This window comes from Phyllobates terribilis, unplaced genomic scaffold (assembly GCF_046119375.1).
Source record: "Phyllobates terribilis strain yellow unplaced genomic scaffold, ASM4611937v1 Scaffold_11__3_contigs__length_659146591, whole genome shotgun sequence".
NCBI classification, from domain to species: Eukaryota; Metazoa; Chordata; class Amphibia; order Anura; family Dendrobatidae; genus Phyllobates; species Phyllobates terribilis.
Genome location: NW_027362771.1, coordinates 111,227,997 through 111,243,769, shown reverse-complemented (window position 1 = coordinate 111,243,769; position 15,773 = coordinate 111,227,997). Strand labels below are relative to the sequence as shown.

At 40.6% G+C, this 15,773-nt stretch overlaps 1 protein-coding gene across 31 annotated transcripts in view; it reads right to left on the bottom strand.

Annotated features, from left to right (window-relative positions):
* MYBPC1 (myosin binding protein C1) overlaps positions 1-15,773 on the bottom strand; it is a 140,949-nt gene that overhangs the window by 24,448 nt on the left and 100,728 nt on the right. For 29 of the 31 annotated variants that reach the window (XM_073651473.1, XM_073651479.1, XM_073651475.1 and 26 more), the window contains 3 exons: positions 15,190-15,594; positions 11,498-11,869; positions 325-492 (listed from right to left, as the gene is read on the bottom strand). In XM_073651473.1, coding sequence (XP_073507574.1) covers positions 325-492; positions 11,498-11,869; positions 15,190-15,594 — 945 coding nt within the window. The remainder of the gene's footprint in view (positions 1-324; positions 493-11,497; positions 11,870-15,189; positions 15,595-15,773) is intronic. The other 2 variants (XM_073651503.1, XM_073651506.1) reach the window with 2 other exon arrangements.

Sequence of the window (15,773 nt, the reverse complement as noted above, 5' to 3'; positions counted from 1 at the left end):
TAAAACAATTATTGTATGGAAACAACAGCACACAGCTTAGTAAGTGATACATCACTGAAATCAGTGTTTCAGACCCTAGCTCATGGTGTTCTCAGATTACATAGCAAGAACTTGCTGACAGATTCCCTTGAAGGAAGGATAGTACATCTCTACTTTTTGGTGCTTCCTTGAGATGACTTTCTTTAGAAACTTTTTTTTTTCTATGCAATAAACACTTATTTATAAAGTTAAAGTTTGCTAATTTAACAAGTGGAAAATTACACGCAACATATCCAGCAAATGAAATCATTGTCTGTAATTCACAACATTAAATTGGATCATTACCTATCACTTCCTTTACCAGGATTGGATTGGGATGTAATTTATGATCACTTTGACCGGCAGCATTCACCGCTTTCACTCTTACAAATATTTTCGATCCAGTAGGAAGCCCGGTAATGGTAAACCTTGTCTTGTCAGTAAGTTCTGAATTGGCAGTGATCCACTCTTCCGCTAATAAAAAGTTGTATAAAACATGTAATGTAACATAGTATCCATGCAGATTCAACATGTAATTGTAACAAATCTTAGTTCCCCATTTAAAGTCTGTATCATAAGTGTTACGTAATGATAGCTATATAGATAGCACATAAACAAGGTATATTTGCCAGTGTTGACACTCAACTTTTGGATTGTGAACCGTAAGCAAAGCGTTGCTTGAATTTCTTTGCTGTATTATGGTTGTGTGCGTGAACTGTATATTTAATGCAAAGGACAGGATCCGATCCAGTCATGGTAGATCTGGAAAGCCATTCACAATGACTTTCACCAGGAAATACCTTTATAATTTAGGATTGAATTTAATCGAATCTTTGCTAATAAATATATGACTTCTTTACAAACTTCTAATGTAGTCTTGTGCGTGAGTTGTAAATAATTAAAATAAAACATAAATATCAACAGGTATAGCACGTAATGCAGGCAAAAAGTAGAGCCGACAGCTCTCAACCACATCTAGTCCTGTCTACAGTATCTATGTATCTATCTATCTATCTATCTATCTCTGCAGTATCTGTCTATCTATCTATCTATCTATCTATCTATCTATCTATCTATCTATATCTATCTCTGCAGTATCTGTCTATCTATCTATCTATCTATCTATCTCTGCAGTATCTATCTATCTATCTATCATCAATCATTCTGAACAAATATATTTCAACAATTCTGACTTAAGCCTCGATACACCTTAGATGGATGTCATAAATTGATGTCCCCACACACCTTAGATGGCAGCTGATTGGCTGATTCTCCCATACATGGAAGAGTTTGCTCCGTGGCAGCAGTTTATCTCAGGGAGGACAAAGGATAGTCAGTCTGAAATTGGACATACCGGATCCTTAACTTCCATGACAATCATCTTTCTGGGGCACCCAAATGTATTAGACTGATGGCCAATCCTGTCGGTATTGGCGGGTCCAGCCAACGTTAGTCTAATGTGTATGGGGAAGCTTTACACTGTGTATGAATGCTAATTACTATGTAAAACATATTGTGACAATCAGCTTATTGCAAATTGTATAAAATAGCAAAGCATGTTAATGCTGTTATTGTTTACAGATTAAATCTCTATTTTCATTGTCTAAACGTTATAATAAGGCTAATAAATTAAGACTAGTTCAGTGCTATAACAATAGTAATGGTATTTAGTTTCTGTGGGTTAAGCTTGCGAAGTGGCAACTATTATACGTCAGAAAAGTCCGGTATTAAAAATGGCAGATGGCAAGCAGCGTCCTGTTACATTATTTTGCCTTGTAGCCCAAGAGTTACATCCCTGCCCTAGAATTGCTGCAAGCAGCAGTCAGAGAGCCACCTGCGCTGCCGGGAACAGGACATGGTACCTTAATAAATACGGTTGTGATATACTAGTGTAGTTCTTTATTCATTCCCTCAGTGGTCATTGTCTGTTGTTTCAGTCTAAGTGGATACTACAAGATGAAGGTAGCTTGATCTCATCATATAATTATACCCATATAGCTCTACATTTTTCAATTGCATTTCTTTTGAAAACAAGCCTGAAAAGAACACCAACGAGATGTCATCTGTGAGGTATTTCCATTCTCATGGTCTTCCAAGATTTCATGAGTTTTTTCTCATCAGCTTCTCGGTTATAGATTCCATATTTTGAGTTATTAATTCATCGAAGAGGAGAATTAGCATCACGATCATATGAAATTCCATCGATCACATAGCAAAAGCAATGGTCTTCTTACTTAATGCCTTCCATAGTGTCTTCTACTATTTTTCAGGTTGAGAATCAGCTTCAGTAGTATTATCCAAATGTCGCTTATGAAAAAATCACTCAAATGGATATAAGCGACAAAGAAGCAAGCAAAAGCATATGGCAACTTGAAGCAGTGACAGAAATGAAGGCTGTTGTATGAGCTGTTATGTGAGATGGTGAAGCAGCTTTCTAGTACAACTTTGCCATAAGGCACTACTTGGGGACTTCTTCTGTTTTATACATCACATTATTTGAATCACTTTAGTTTATTGCAGTTACTTTTGCCAAAGCTGATAAAATTAGATATTCAATATTTGGAATATATGTAAAAATATATATGTTGTACAGTTAGGTCCATATATATTTGGACAGAGGCAACATTTTTCTAATTTTGGTTCTAGACATTACCACAATGAATTGTAAACAAAACAATTCAGATGCAGTTGAAGTTCAGACTTTCAGCTTTCATTTGAGGGTATCCACATTAAAATTGGATGAAGGGTTTAGGAGTTTCAGCTCCTTAACATGTGCCACCCTGTTTTTAAAGGGACCAAAAGTAATTGGAGAATTGACTCCAAGGCTATTTCATGGACAGGTGTGGGCAATCCCTTCATTATGTCATTCTCAGTTAAGCAGATAAAAGGCCTGGAGTTGATTTCAGGTGTGGTGCTTGCATTTGGAAGGTTTTGCTGTGAAGTAAACATGCGGTCAAAGGAGCTCTCCATGCAGGTGAAACAAGCCATCCTTAAGCTGCAAAAGCAGAAAAAACCCATCCGAGAAATTGCTACAATATTAGGAGAGGCAAAATCTACAGTTTGGTACATCCTGAGAAAGAAAGAAAGCACTCGTGAACTCATCAATGCAAAAAGACCTGGGCGCCCACGGAAGACAACAGTGGTGGATGATCGCAGAATAATATCCATGGTGAAGAGAAACCCCTTCACAACAGCCAGCCAAGTGAACAACACTCTCCAGGAGGTAGGCGTATCAATATCCAAATCTACCATAAAGAGAAGACTGCATGAAAGTAAATACAGAGGGTTCACTGCACGGTGCAAGCAACTCATAAGCATCAAGAATAAAAAGGCTAGACTGGACTTTGCTAAAAAACATCTAAAAAAGCCAGCACAGTTCTGGAAGAACATTCTTTGGACAGATGAAACCAAGATCAACCTCTACCAGAATGATGGAAAGAGAAAAGTATGGCGAAGGTGTGGTACAGCTCATGATCCAAAGCATACCACATCATCTGTAAAACACAGCGGAGGCAGTGTGATGGCTTGGGCATGCATGGCTGCCAGTGGCACTGGGTCACTAGTGTTTATTGATGATGTGACACAGGACAGAAGAAGTCGAATGAATTCTGATGTATTCAGAGCCATACTGTGTGCTCAGATCCAGCCAAATGCAGCAAAACTGATTGGTCGTCATTTCATACTACAGATGGACAATGACCCAAAGCATAAAGCCAAAGCAACCCAGGAGTTTATTAAAGCAAAGAAGTGGAATATTCTTGAATGGCCAAGTCAGTCACCTGATCTCAACCCAATTGAGCATGCATGTCACTTATTAAAGACTAAACTTCAGACAGAAAGGCCCACAAACAAACAGCAACTGAAAACCACTGCAGTGAAGGCCTGGCAGAGCATCAAAAAGGAGGAAACACAGCGTCTGGTGATGTCCATGAGTTCAAGATTTCAGGCAGTCATTGCCAACAAAGGGTTTTCAACCAAGTACTAGAAATGAACATTTTATTTACAATTATTTAATCTGTCCAATTACTTTTGGTCCCTTTAAAAACAGGGTGGCACATGCTAAGGAGCTGAAACTCCTAAACTCTTCATCCAATTTTAATGTGGATACCCTCAAATGAAAGCTGAAAGTGTGAACTTCAACTGCATCTGAATTGTTTTGTTTACAATTCATTGTGGTAATGTCTAGAACCAAAATTAGAAAAATGTTGTCTCTGTCCAAATATATATGGACCTAACTGTATGTACAGTAGTATATTGCATACATAATCTGCTGTATAATCTTAGCTTCTGGAAAATTATCATTTAAAGGGGTTGTCCCAAGAACAAAGTTCAGTTTAATTAATGGTTCGTGGAATAAAAATTAGTTTCACAATTAGATGTGTTAATAAAAAATGTTCCTGTGCTGAGATAAATGTGCCCCTGCTGTGTACTGTGTAATGGCTGTGTCTGACCATGTATGGAACATGATCTCATCATACCACATCTCCTGGGCAGGGGAGGAAGTAAAAGAGAGTGTGCAGACAGGACAGCAGAGGATCACAAATTATTCTTTTTGTGAGGCAAAACATTTCCCTGCCTGCTTTTAAACAATGTACTGTATTACCTGAAAGAAAGAATCAGCTGTGATCTCCTGCTGTAATGTCTGTAAACTCTTTTGCTTCCTCCCCTGCCCAGGAGATGTGGTATGATCAGACCATGTTCCTGTACGGTCAGACACAGCTATTACACAGTACACAGCAGGGGCACATTTATAAGATTATCTCAGCACAGGAACATTTTATTTAAACACATCCAATTATGGAACTTATTATTATTCCCAGATCTATTGATTAAATGTTGATTAAAATTAACTTTTTTTGTGGCAAAACCCCTTTAAATGCTTACTATGGTTATGGAGTCTTTAATTATAATAAAATATATGTAGTGACAAACTGGTTTTGGTCCAAGGATCTGATGCTGAGTAAAAGGGCTTGTACATACGTTGTGTTTTTGCTGCTGGGGAACAAATAGAGCATTTTACAGTTCCAGAAAAGTGAATGAGATTTCTGAAATTTCACACACATACTACTTATTTTTCCTTGCAGATTTGAACCTTCAAAGGGTTTTTTCAAATCTGGAGCAAATGAATGAGAAAAAATGCAAGTAAAAACACATAAAAAACATGGCAAAAACACGTATTTTACATGTGAACATAGCCAAATAAGTGTTTTTTTCTGGTTTCTACCTGTAGGGTACATTTATTTTTCTAATAATTGACTTGTAAAAGATCCAAAGGGAGTTGCAATCTTTGTGCAGTGAGTATAATATTTTGAGCAGTAGAAATAATTTATAATGGTTTTCCAGTATCTTGAGAAGTAAGCATCTTAGGCTGAGTTCACACGATGCGTATTTAATGCGTTTCCGCGGCGTTTTTGCAGTTGCGTAAACGCCACGGAAACGCATGAAAAACGCATGGTAGAAGGGCAGCAATGATCCCCAATTGAAATCCGCATGTGCAGTGCCCATGATGCGGATTTTTCCGCAGCGTAAACGCTGCGCTCAAAAGTCCGCAGCATGTCAATTAATTTTGCGGAAGCGCGGCGTTTTCGCCGCCATTGACTTGCATTAGAACGCGCCAATTCCGCAAGACTGCATCTGTACTTGGGTTATTGGCGCGTTCTAATGTGCGGATGGTACCCGGGTGTGGAGAAGAGGAGAGTCTCCTCCACACCCAGGTACCATTAAAAAAGCTGTAAAACAAGAATAAAATAAAAAATATATATATACTTACCATCTGTCGGCCCGTGCAGCGCTCCTACTTGGTTCCCGGCACTTGCAGTGAGTTGAAGGACCTGCGCTGACGTCAGAGTCATGTGACGGGTCACGTGACGCCGACGTCGGCAGGTCTTTCAATTCAAAGTTGCCGGCAGCCGGGAGAACGGAGTGTAAAGCCGGACAGCGCGGGCCATCGGAGGTAAGTATATACGCTCTCTCGGGTCACACTATATAAATCCATGCTGTTTGCATGGATTTATATAGTGTGACCTAGTTGTCAAGCACTTTCCAGGTGATGCTAAAATCGCCTGGAAAGCGCTTGTCAATCTGCATGCGGAAACGCATGTGAATCCGCATGTGGATCCGCATGTATTCTGCAGGAAAAACGCATGCACAATCTGCATGCGTTTTTTCTGCCAGGGAGATGCAGAAATGATGCAAAAATTTTCTGCTTCATTTCTGCATCGTGTGCACATACCCTTAATTTGGTTATTTCATACCTCGTTAACAAGGTGTATACTGTTAAATCTTGTTGGACAGTGGTGATTATACTGTATCTAAGAATGTCTAACAGCCTTTCTCCATTATGATACCAATGAAAATCCATGATATTTTGTTAGTTACTAACTAGAAAATATTAGCTACAAATTACACGTTTCCGAAATCAGTGTCTTAAAATACTTACTACGCTCCAGCCTGCCGTCAGGAAAGGTTATGTATCAATAAATGTGATGTGTAAGCAGAATGATGATGTTAACTTATTGCAAAAAAAACACATTTTAGGAAATATAGCCAGCTGATAGTATAGAGACAGTATAGGAGGGATGCAAATAACCAGTGAACAGTAATAATAATGCATTTTTATCCTGGTAAATATTACTAATTTGAAAAGTCAAACCTTGTTGCATTATGTGATGGGACATAGATTCATCATCACTGGACACTCACATCCTAGTTGTAACCGTCGTTAATTTCTATTTCATAAATCAATAGTGCGTGTGAAAATAAAAAAACTTTGTAATATATCTTATCAGAGGAATCTGCTCCTTTCTCCTCCTGGACTGATGATTTATTTTCAAAAATCTCAATTCACAGGTAAAATCTGTATTCAGTGCAGATATATTTTACATTAGTGTGATAGGAGATGGCAGCTGGTAGTGATAAAATTCTATGTAGATAGAAGGGAGAGGAGGAGGAGATAAAGGCAGAGCTCCCCCCTATCCCCTCTACATGGAATCTAATGTAGAAAACTTTCTTCACTGAATACACATTTTCCTGTGAAGTGAGAATTTTGAAAAAAAAGATCAGTCCAGGAGGAGAAAGAAGCAGATTTCTCTGATAAGATGTATTACAAAGTTGCTTATTTTTATGTGTACTATGGATTTGTGATATAGAAATTATAATGGCAGTTACTCTTTGAAGGCTGAATGTTACATATTAGTATAACAGATTGCAGCTGAAGTGATAGTAATTATAATAGTTTGAAATCCATTTCTGCTCAATCAGCTATGTTAAGACTATACAGCCCTGAAGCACAATTAGAAAATATTTATACATATTAGCTATCTAAGATGTTAAGTAACTATGTAATTACAGTATTTTTCTTATCTTGCATTGATCTTAAGGGGAAAATGACAGCTGATTCATTTTGCCCTAACCACAGGCAGTATGAGTCAGAGACTGGCTCTGTTATTGGAGCCATACATGGTTTACTCTGTAATGCCGCAGTGTTTGGAAAAAACCATATACTTTATAATCAAGTTGGGGACGATGCGACTAAAATGATTAGACCAGCAGACCAGGAGACAGGTCCCTGCTGGCTTCTCCCCACCCCTTTCCCATAGACTGACAGGTCTATCCTTATGTACTGTATGTGCATAGGGAAACACCTGTCAGTGTTAAGGTGCAGGGCGGGGAGAAGCCACCGAGGACCTGCCTCCTGGACTTGTCATCTAAGAAGCATAGTCTCTGGCCAGCTTTTAAAACTATATTTTTCGGCATAAAACATACACAGCTGCAATAACGGAGCCAACCCCTTATCCATGCTGGCTGTGGTTCAGGCAGCATGAATCTACTACCAGGTTCCCTTTAAATTAAAGTCTGTATAATATGCCACAGCTCTGTTACCAGTTATGCCATTTTTCACTTGGAACAGTTGATAAAGTTGTTGTCTTGCACATCGTTAGAGGAGTTGGCCACCTTCTGGTAACATTTCTAAAGTGCCATAAACCAATTTACACTGGCATAGAAAATGCTGAATTCCCTCTTTCCTTACTGCATAGCTTAGTTCATCCCCCCTTTGGCGCACATACATGAGGTGTGTAAGCACTGGGCTTGGCGTTTGGCCTGTTCAGCGCTTTAAAGATGGCGGTGTTCGAGTGATTTAGTGATGTGACAGCTTTCCAGTTGTGTCGTCTTCTGCTCAAGCTCTGAAAGCATTTAGCAGAAGCGCAGATACAGAAAATTCTGCCTGTTTTCTATGTTACTACACATTAGTTTATGATATTTTACAAGTTTCTTAACAGAAAGTAATCAACTTCTTTAATAATGCAGTCAGACACTTTTTTCTAACTCTACAGTGCCTTGTATATGACTCGCCCCCTGGGCCGTGGGGCACTCGGATCCGGGCAATAGGGAACGATGGGAGTAGTAGTGGCAACCCGGTTCCGTGGCTCAGGGTGGTCAGGCCAGTGGCAGTCCGTTATGTGCTATTGATAATGTCCGACTACGCCACCCGTGGATTGCGGTTATTAGGAACCGCCGCTGCATGCAGACCGCTGGGGCTGATGAGGTGTGCAGCTAGAGTAGTGTGACTCCCCACGGGAAGAGTGCAGCCCCAGGGCAGTGTAGTGGATGGTGGGAGTGATGGTGGTGAAGGTCCCAGTACCGGTAGTGCCGGAGGAGCGAAGGAGCACACGGACAACAAGTTACAGTCCAGGGTCTTTACTCACAGTTCGTTTGTTCCGGGTCACTTCCGTCGGCAGTGACCGCCCGAGCCGTGCTGCGTCCACCAGGTGTGGGGCTCGGTCAACTCCCAAGCAGTCAAGAGCATGGCACAGGACCCCCTTTAATCCTTTCTCTGGCCCGCCTCACCAGTGACCCACTTTTGTCCGGCTGCCGCGGACTTGTGCGGTTAAACGTGGGCCCCGTCCTCCGCTGTCCTATATGGTGCCTTCCTAGCAGATTTGATGAGGTGTCGCACCAATAGATGATCACGACGACCGGTCTTTGGCTGAGGGTTGTTTCTCCTCCACCAACTTGGGATCCGGTACCCTTAATCTGCCTGACCCTGCACCCTGGATTCTCGTGGGTTCTTAGGGTCCCTTACACCTTCTTGTTCCTGAGCCCTTCTGTTTCTCTGTCTCTCCTTCTCTTTCTCTGTTCCTTTCTGTTCCTTTCTCTTGGAGCTGAGATGAGCCAAAATCCCAGCTCCCCTTCACCTCCTCCTCGGCCTCTCACTAGGCCCTCCTGGAGTAGAGCTACTACAGAGCCTCTACTCCCTGTCTTCTCCTCTGGCTGAACTGACCCAGAACTAAGATGGTGCCCACCTTTTATACCTCCCTCTGACCATGAGCCCAGGTGACCAGCAACCAATGGGCTCCTTCCTACGCTCGGGAACCAACCCCTATCTGCCCCTACAGCACTGGGTGTTCCACCCCCCTCCCCACTCCAGACAGGGACATAGTCGGTCGTGTCTGCACTTATGTCTAGTGGGAGCACCGTTGAGCTGTCCCTCGGAAATGGGGTGTGTGTGCTGTATGCAGCTAACTGAGCCCTGGTCCATACTCCATCCTTACCCGGGAGTGGAATATCACACCTCTGGACTGAGGTGCAATACCCCTGTAGCGGCCGAACCCTCGGGGCGCTACATATACATATGCATTTCTCCAGAATATAGGAAGCTAACTCTGTGCAGATATTAAAAGGGTATTCCCATCTCCAAGATCCTATCCCAATATGTAGTAGGTGTAATAATAATAATATTAGCAAATACCTCCAATTAGAAATGTAGTATAGTTCTCCTGATAACCTATGCCGCTTACCTCATGTGCAGGGCATTGCAGTAGCTTAGGTATCCCTGGTTACAATCACTAACAATTAACTAACTGTCACTATATTAGTAGCCTAACCATGGATACCTAAGTACTGCAATGCCCTGCACATGGGGAAAGCAACATAGCAAATCAGAAGAACTATACTACATTGCTAATTGGAGGTATTTGCTAATATTATTATTATTACATTTTCTATATATTGGGATAGGATATTGGAGATGGGAATACCCCTTTGACCCTGCAATAAATGGTGCAGGATTTCACTTCTGTAAGATGCAGAATTATGGATGCAATTTTGGCTATTATATAGGTTATGGCTTAGAATGAATACAATATAACTATATTTTACTGGTTTTTTTTTATGTAGATCTACATGTAAATGTTAAACTGTTTTTTAACCTTTAAGGCTGGGACTACATGGCGACTTTTGCTGCAACACCTGTCATGCGGCTAAAGTTCGCTATGTGTCACTGCTACATTGCAGCGCTATAAAAGTAAATGGGGTTTAATTGGGACCCTGAGTGTACTGTCACTGTGACAAGCAGAGTCCCCAAAAAATCTAAAGTGTTTGGAATTATTGTTACTTGCTTGTGGTGGTCACAGTACCCTGAAGGTTGCAATGTGATCCCATTCACTTGTTTGCACTGCTGTGTAGTAGCAACACCTAGCAAACTTTTGTTGTGCCACAGGTATTGTGGCCAAAGTTGCAGTATAGCCGCAGCCTTACGTGTGCTGTAAAAGGGTTGCCCACCACTGAATTTGTTTAAAAAAATCACCCAGCATGCTGAAGAAAAATATAAGGAAAACTCACTTCACTGATCACCCACTGCTACTCTTCCAGTGCTACCCAGGTCCCCTGCTGGGCTTCATTCTTCTTTTACGAACTGTACAAGCATGTAACCGCCAATCACTGGACACAATGCATCATATACCTCTGCATTCAGTGATTGACTGCAGCAGTCACATGACCAACCAAAGGGAAGAGGAAGCAGGGAGACCGCCAAGGACCATGAAAGCCCTTTTAGAAGACTAGTGGGGGATCAGAAAGGTGAATATACTGTATTTTTTCATTTCTCAGTGTGGGGTGAACAACCAATATACATGGATTTGAAATTTTAAGTTATTTTATTAAAAAGGACTGGACCACTAATAACATGGTTCACCCATTTACATGATAGGGAATGGATTTCTGATTACTGATCGCTCCACTGCAAACCCTCCACCAATTTTGAGAACAGGTACAAACTCAGTTCTCAAACTGGAGACACACAACCCTTATTTTCAGGATTGATGGGGGCTTAAGGTCAGACCCAAAGAAATCAGACATGTATCCTTATCTTGTGGGTCGGTGCTAAATATTCTAAGAAGGACCATCCATTTAAATTATTTACCCCAAAATTTAAACATATTTAAAGGGGTTTTCTACACCATGATTTTTTGTCTGGACTGGCATGGAATTTACTAACAGTAGAAAATGCATGAGAGCATTAGCATTTCTCTAAAGCGAATGTTATAAAATATGATAGAATTCTATTAGGAATACTGCAATTTGCATTAGAGATAAGCAGTTGCAAAGCTGGCTGCAGGTACATTAATCAAAATATGAATGTAAGACTAGTGAAGCATGCATACGTAGCCTAACAAGGACTCTTAGGGAATATGAGTTTTACCTTCATCAGGCTCCTCCCGGAAGTCCTCAGAAAAGATTTGTTTGTCTTGTATCATAATTTCCACCCGCTTCTCTATGGGCGTTAGCTCCATGAAGTTGGCTTTTTGTCCTTTGTTTTCCATTATCTTCTGGGTCTTGTTGTGATCTATTTTTTTCTTTGTCTGTTTTTTAAGGTTATTCCAAGCTTTTTTAATCTCCTCAATTGACCTTTTTTTGCCCCCCACAGCACTTAGCTTCTCTTGGATGTCCGCCCACACTTTATCTTTATCTGCTGGGCTTGCTTGGGCTCCAAATAGTTGGGGCCCTAGTTTGGCAATGTTATCCACTAAAGTATTCAGCTCCTCATCAGTAAGGGTTGGCTTTTCTGGAGTTCCTGGTAAAGATGGGGCAACCTCAGACATACTCATTGATACAAATATTCTCCAGACTATAAAACTTTGCTTTAATAGGATCATTTGACTACTAACAAAAAAAAAACAGTATGTACATGTATAATGTAATGTACAGTGCAATCATTTTCTCCATAGTGCCTAAAAACCTTTAAAGAGCATGTGTCTCCATTTTTCACTGGATTCAAATTAGGATTAATTTATTTTATGGTATTTTCCTATTTGTTTTAATTAGTCTACAAATATAAGTTTGTTTATTTTGGGACAAACTAATGCAATAGACAGCTGAAGTATTTCTTGCCAAGTGGCTTGTGTTAGAGCTATAGTTAGTATAACAATGGCTAATAGGCATTAATTGCAGGGAAGGAGGGCAGCAATGGTTTTCATAGTTTAGGATTTCAGATAAGTGAAACTTGGCTCCATAATTCTGGTGAAAAGCTGAAGTTTCCATTCTTGAATGAACTTGTACATTAAAGGGCTTGTCCAGGTAATAAAACTGATTTGGCAGATAATATCTTCATTTTGAAAACTTCTCTGATGTTCTGATTCCAGATCCTCCACCTACACTCTTGTTTTGTTCTGACACAGAAGAGAGCTTTCTCTCCCCTCTCTGTGTCAGTAACAGTATGAAGAGGACATAGGCAGAGAGCTTTCTCTCCCCTCTCTGTGTCAGTAACAGTATGAAGAGGACATAGGCAGAGAGCTTTCTCTCCCCTCTCTGTGTCAGTAACAGTATGAAGAGGACATAGGCAGAGAGCTTTCTCTCCCCTCTCTGTGTCAGTAACAGTATGAAGAGGACATAGGCAGAGAGCTTTCTCTCCCCTCTCTGTGTCAGTAACAGTATGAAGAGGACATAGGCAGAGAGCTTTCTCTCCCCTCTCTGTGTCAGTAACAGTATGAAGAGGACATGCGATTTCGCATGCGGGTTGTCAAGCGCTTTTCCAAGCGATTTTAGCATCACTTGAAAAAGTGCTTGACAACTTGGTCGCACTATATAAATATGCAACCAGTGTGACCAAGTTACGATGCTGCAAATGCAGCATCAATAGTAAAAAAAAATAAATAAAAATGGTGAAAAATAAAAAAAACATTACACTCACCTTCCGATGGCCCCCGGTCTCCTTCTCCAGTGCGTCCGGTGTCTTCGGTGGCTCGCGGTGGTATGAAAGGACCTTCCATGACGTAATTTAGTCATGTGACAGGTCACGCGACCACTGACGTCGGCAGTCGCGTGACCTGTCACATGACTAAATGACGTCATGGAAGGTCCTTTTACCACTGCGAGCAGCCGAAGAGCAAGCAGCACCGCCGGCAGCAGACAGGGGGCCATCAGAAGGTAAGTATATGTTTATTTTTTATTTTAATTCTTTTTTAACTACAGGTACTATGGTACCCGGGTCTGGAGGAGAGTCTCCTCTTCTCCAGACCTGAGTACCATCCATACATTGAATCACATAATATACGCATGTGTACTTGTAGTCATGCGGATGTTATGCGGTCCAATGCAAGTCAATGGCGGCTAAAACGCTGCGATTGCGCAAAATTAATGGACGTGCTGCGGATTTTTTCGCAATGATAATCCGCAGCGGAAATTTCTGCAGCATATGCACAGCACATGCGGATTATCATTGGGGACCATTGCAGACCTGTTACCAAGCGTTTTTTAAGCGTTTCCGCGGCGGAAATTACGCTGCGGAAACGCTTAAAAAACGCATAGTGGGCACGCAGCTGGCTGGCTGACTCTTTTCAATAGCTAAGATGGTCCTCTTTTCCATCACAGCTGATTCATGGATATAGAAGAGTGCTGTTTTGAAATGAGCCTTTCAGACAGCCTTCTTCTTACACATCTCAGGTCATGTGCTGCCACAGGGAGGTTGAGGCAACAAAGGTGGAAGCAGTAGAAATGAGACCAATAGATGGGGTATGGAATCAGAAAATCATGACAGTCTTCAAATAAAAGTATAGTAATATGTTTACTCATTTTTATTTAGGCAGTATCCACAATACTTTTTATGTTTTATTTTTTTTACCCCATGAAGAAAATGAAATTTTGGTGATCACCATGTAAGTTGTGTTAAAATGAAAACTTATGAAGAAAATAACAGATTACCTTTTCATTCTAAAACAATTAGGACATGCTTGCTGACAGATGCTCTTTAATTATATTTGACATTTTACATTTATATTCATTGGTATTAGACAAGAGCACTAAATTGCAATTATTTGAATACTGACATGTTCTTAAAGGGAATCTGTCAGTTGAATCAATCCTCATAAGTCGTCTATATGGGCATGTAGGTTATAGAAAAATGAATAAAGTGATACCTTTATACCTGCGATCAAATGTCTCATTCCAGAGAAATGCATGTTAAGATCTCTGGGCCAGTCATAGATCTCCCGGAACATCTGTCTCCAGAACTTATTTTGAATGAAAGTGGGCGCTACCACTATGAGACATCTAGTGACTGATCTCACTGCAGAGCTGTGTGTGATTATAACTGACACAGTACAGCAAACTTGAGCTTAGTCTCATTGCAAACACATCTGCACTTATAGCTCTCCTCTCATAGTGCTGTCAACTCTGCTGTAGAACTGAGCCTGATTACAACTAACTAATACATCTTCAGATTCCATCTCACAGGCATCATGTGTGAGGGGAAGAGTAGTACAGCTAAGTTGACAGTACTATGAGGTGATAGTTGCAGGTGGATATGTGTTTGTAATGAGATAAAGCTTAGGTTTTCTGCACTGTGTTAGTAATAATCACACACAGCTCTGCTGTGAAATCATGAGAGCAGACTGTCAGTTATTACATGTCTCACACTGGTAATATCCCCCCACCTTTTATTTAATATAAGCCCTGGAGGCAGAATCTCAAGGAGATCTATGTCCAGCCCAGAGATCGTAACAGCTCATTTACATATTAGGAAAAATGTGGATTTCTCTGTAATAAGACATTGGATCACCGATATCAAAGTATCATTTTATTCCTATGACCTGAAAGCCCAACAGACAGCTTAAAAAGGCTAATGCTTCTGACAGATTCCCGTTAAAAGCATTCCAGTGCAGTGTTATTGGGATGACTACACTTAGAAATGTAAGGGACCGAGTTTAATCCAAAGTGCATACAGTTTTCAATAATATTATGGAACATAATCTAAAAAACAGCTTCAAGCTGGGAGAGTAGAGCAACTGCTATATAAAACAAATTTCTCTATACGAGGTTGTTTTTAAAAACATTCATCAGTATAAACAACAATTAAAAAAACACATTGCAAAACCTTAGTTTTACTGTTTGTTTTACCTCCAGATATATCATTTTGTAGATCATCTTCAATGTCAGGGGTTCCTTCCAGTTCCTCAAGCTGTAGCATAGCCTCCACACGTTTCTCCAAAACAGACAGATCCTTTGTAGGCTCGGGCACTACTGTATTCTCCACATTACTTTCTTTTTTGCTTTGCAACATTTTATTCTTGGTTTGTTTTTTGAGAGTGTTCCACCTTTTTTTCAAGTCTGCAATGGACCTGTTTTTGCCACCCTTGGCGTTGACCTTGGCTTGGATGTCTGCCCATATTTTACTCTTCTCTGCTTTGGTGGTTTTTGCCGACAATGCACCACATATATTTGGCCCATTCTTAGACACACAATCCACTAATAAATCCAACTCCTGATTTGTAAATTCTGGCTTCTCCTGCTTCTCATCTCCTCCTGGTAAAGAGGCACCAACCTCAGAAATACTGTATTTAGGGTTAAGCGTTGGGCCTGCAATTGGGTCTGACTTTGTGCATTAGTTTTTTTCCTTGCATACCAAACACAATTACTCTATGCAAGCATCAAACCAGGCACTTGCACTAGTGTCAGCTTTTCGGTACTATTGATCAATGGGA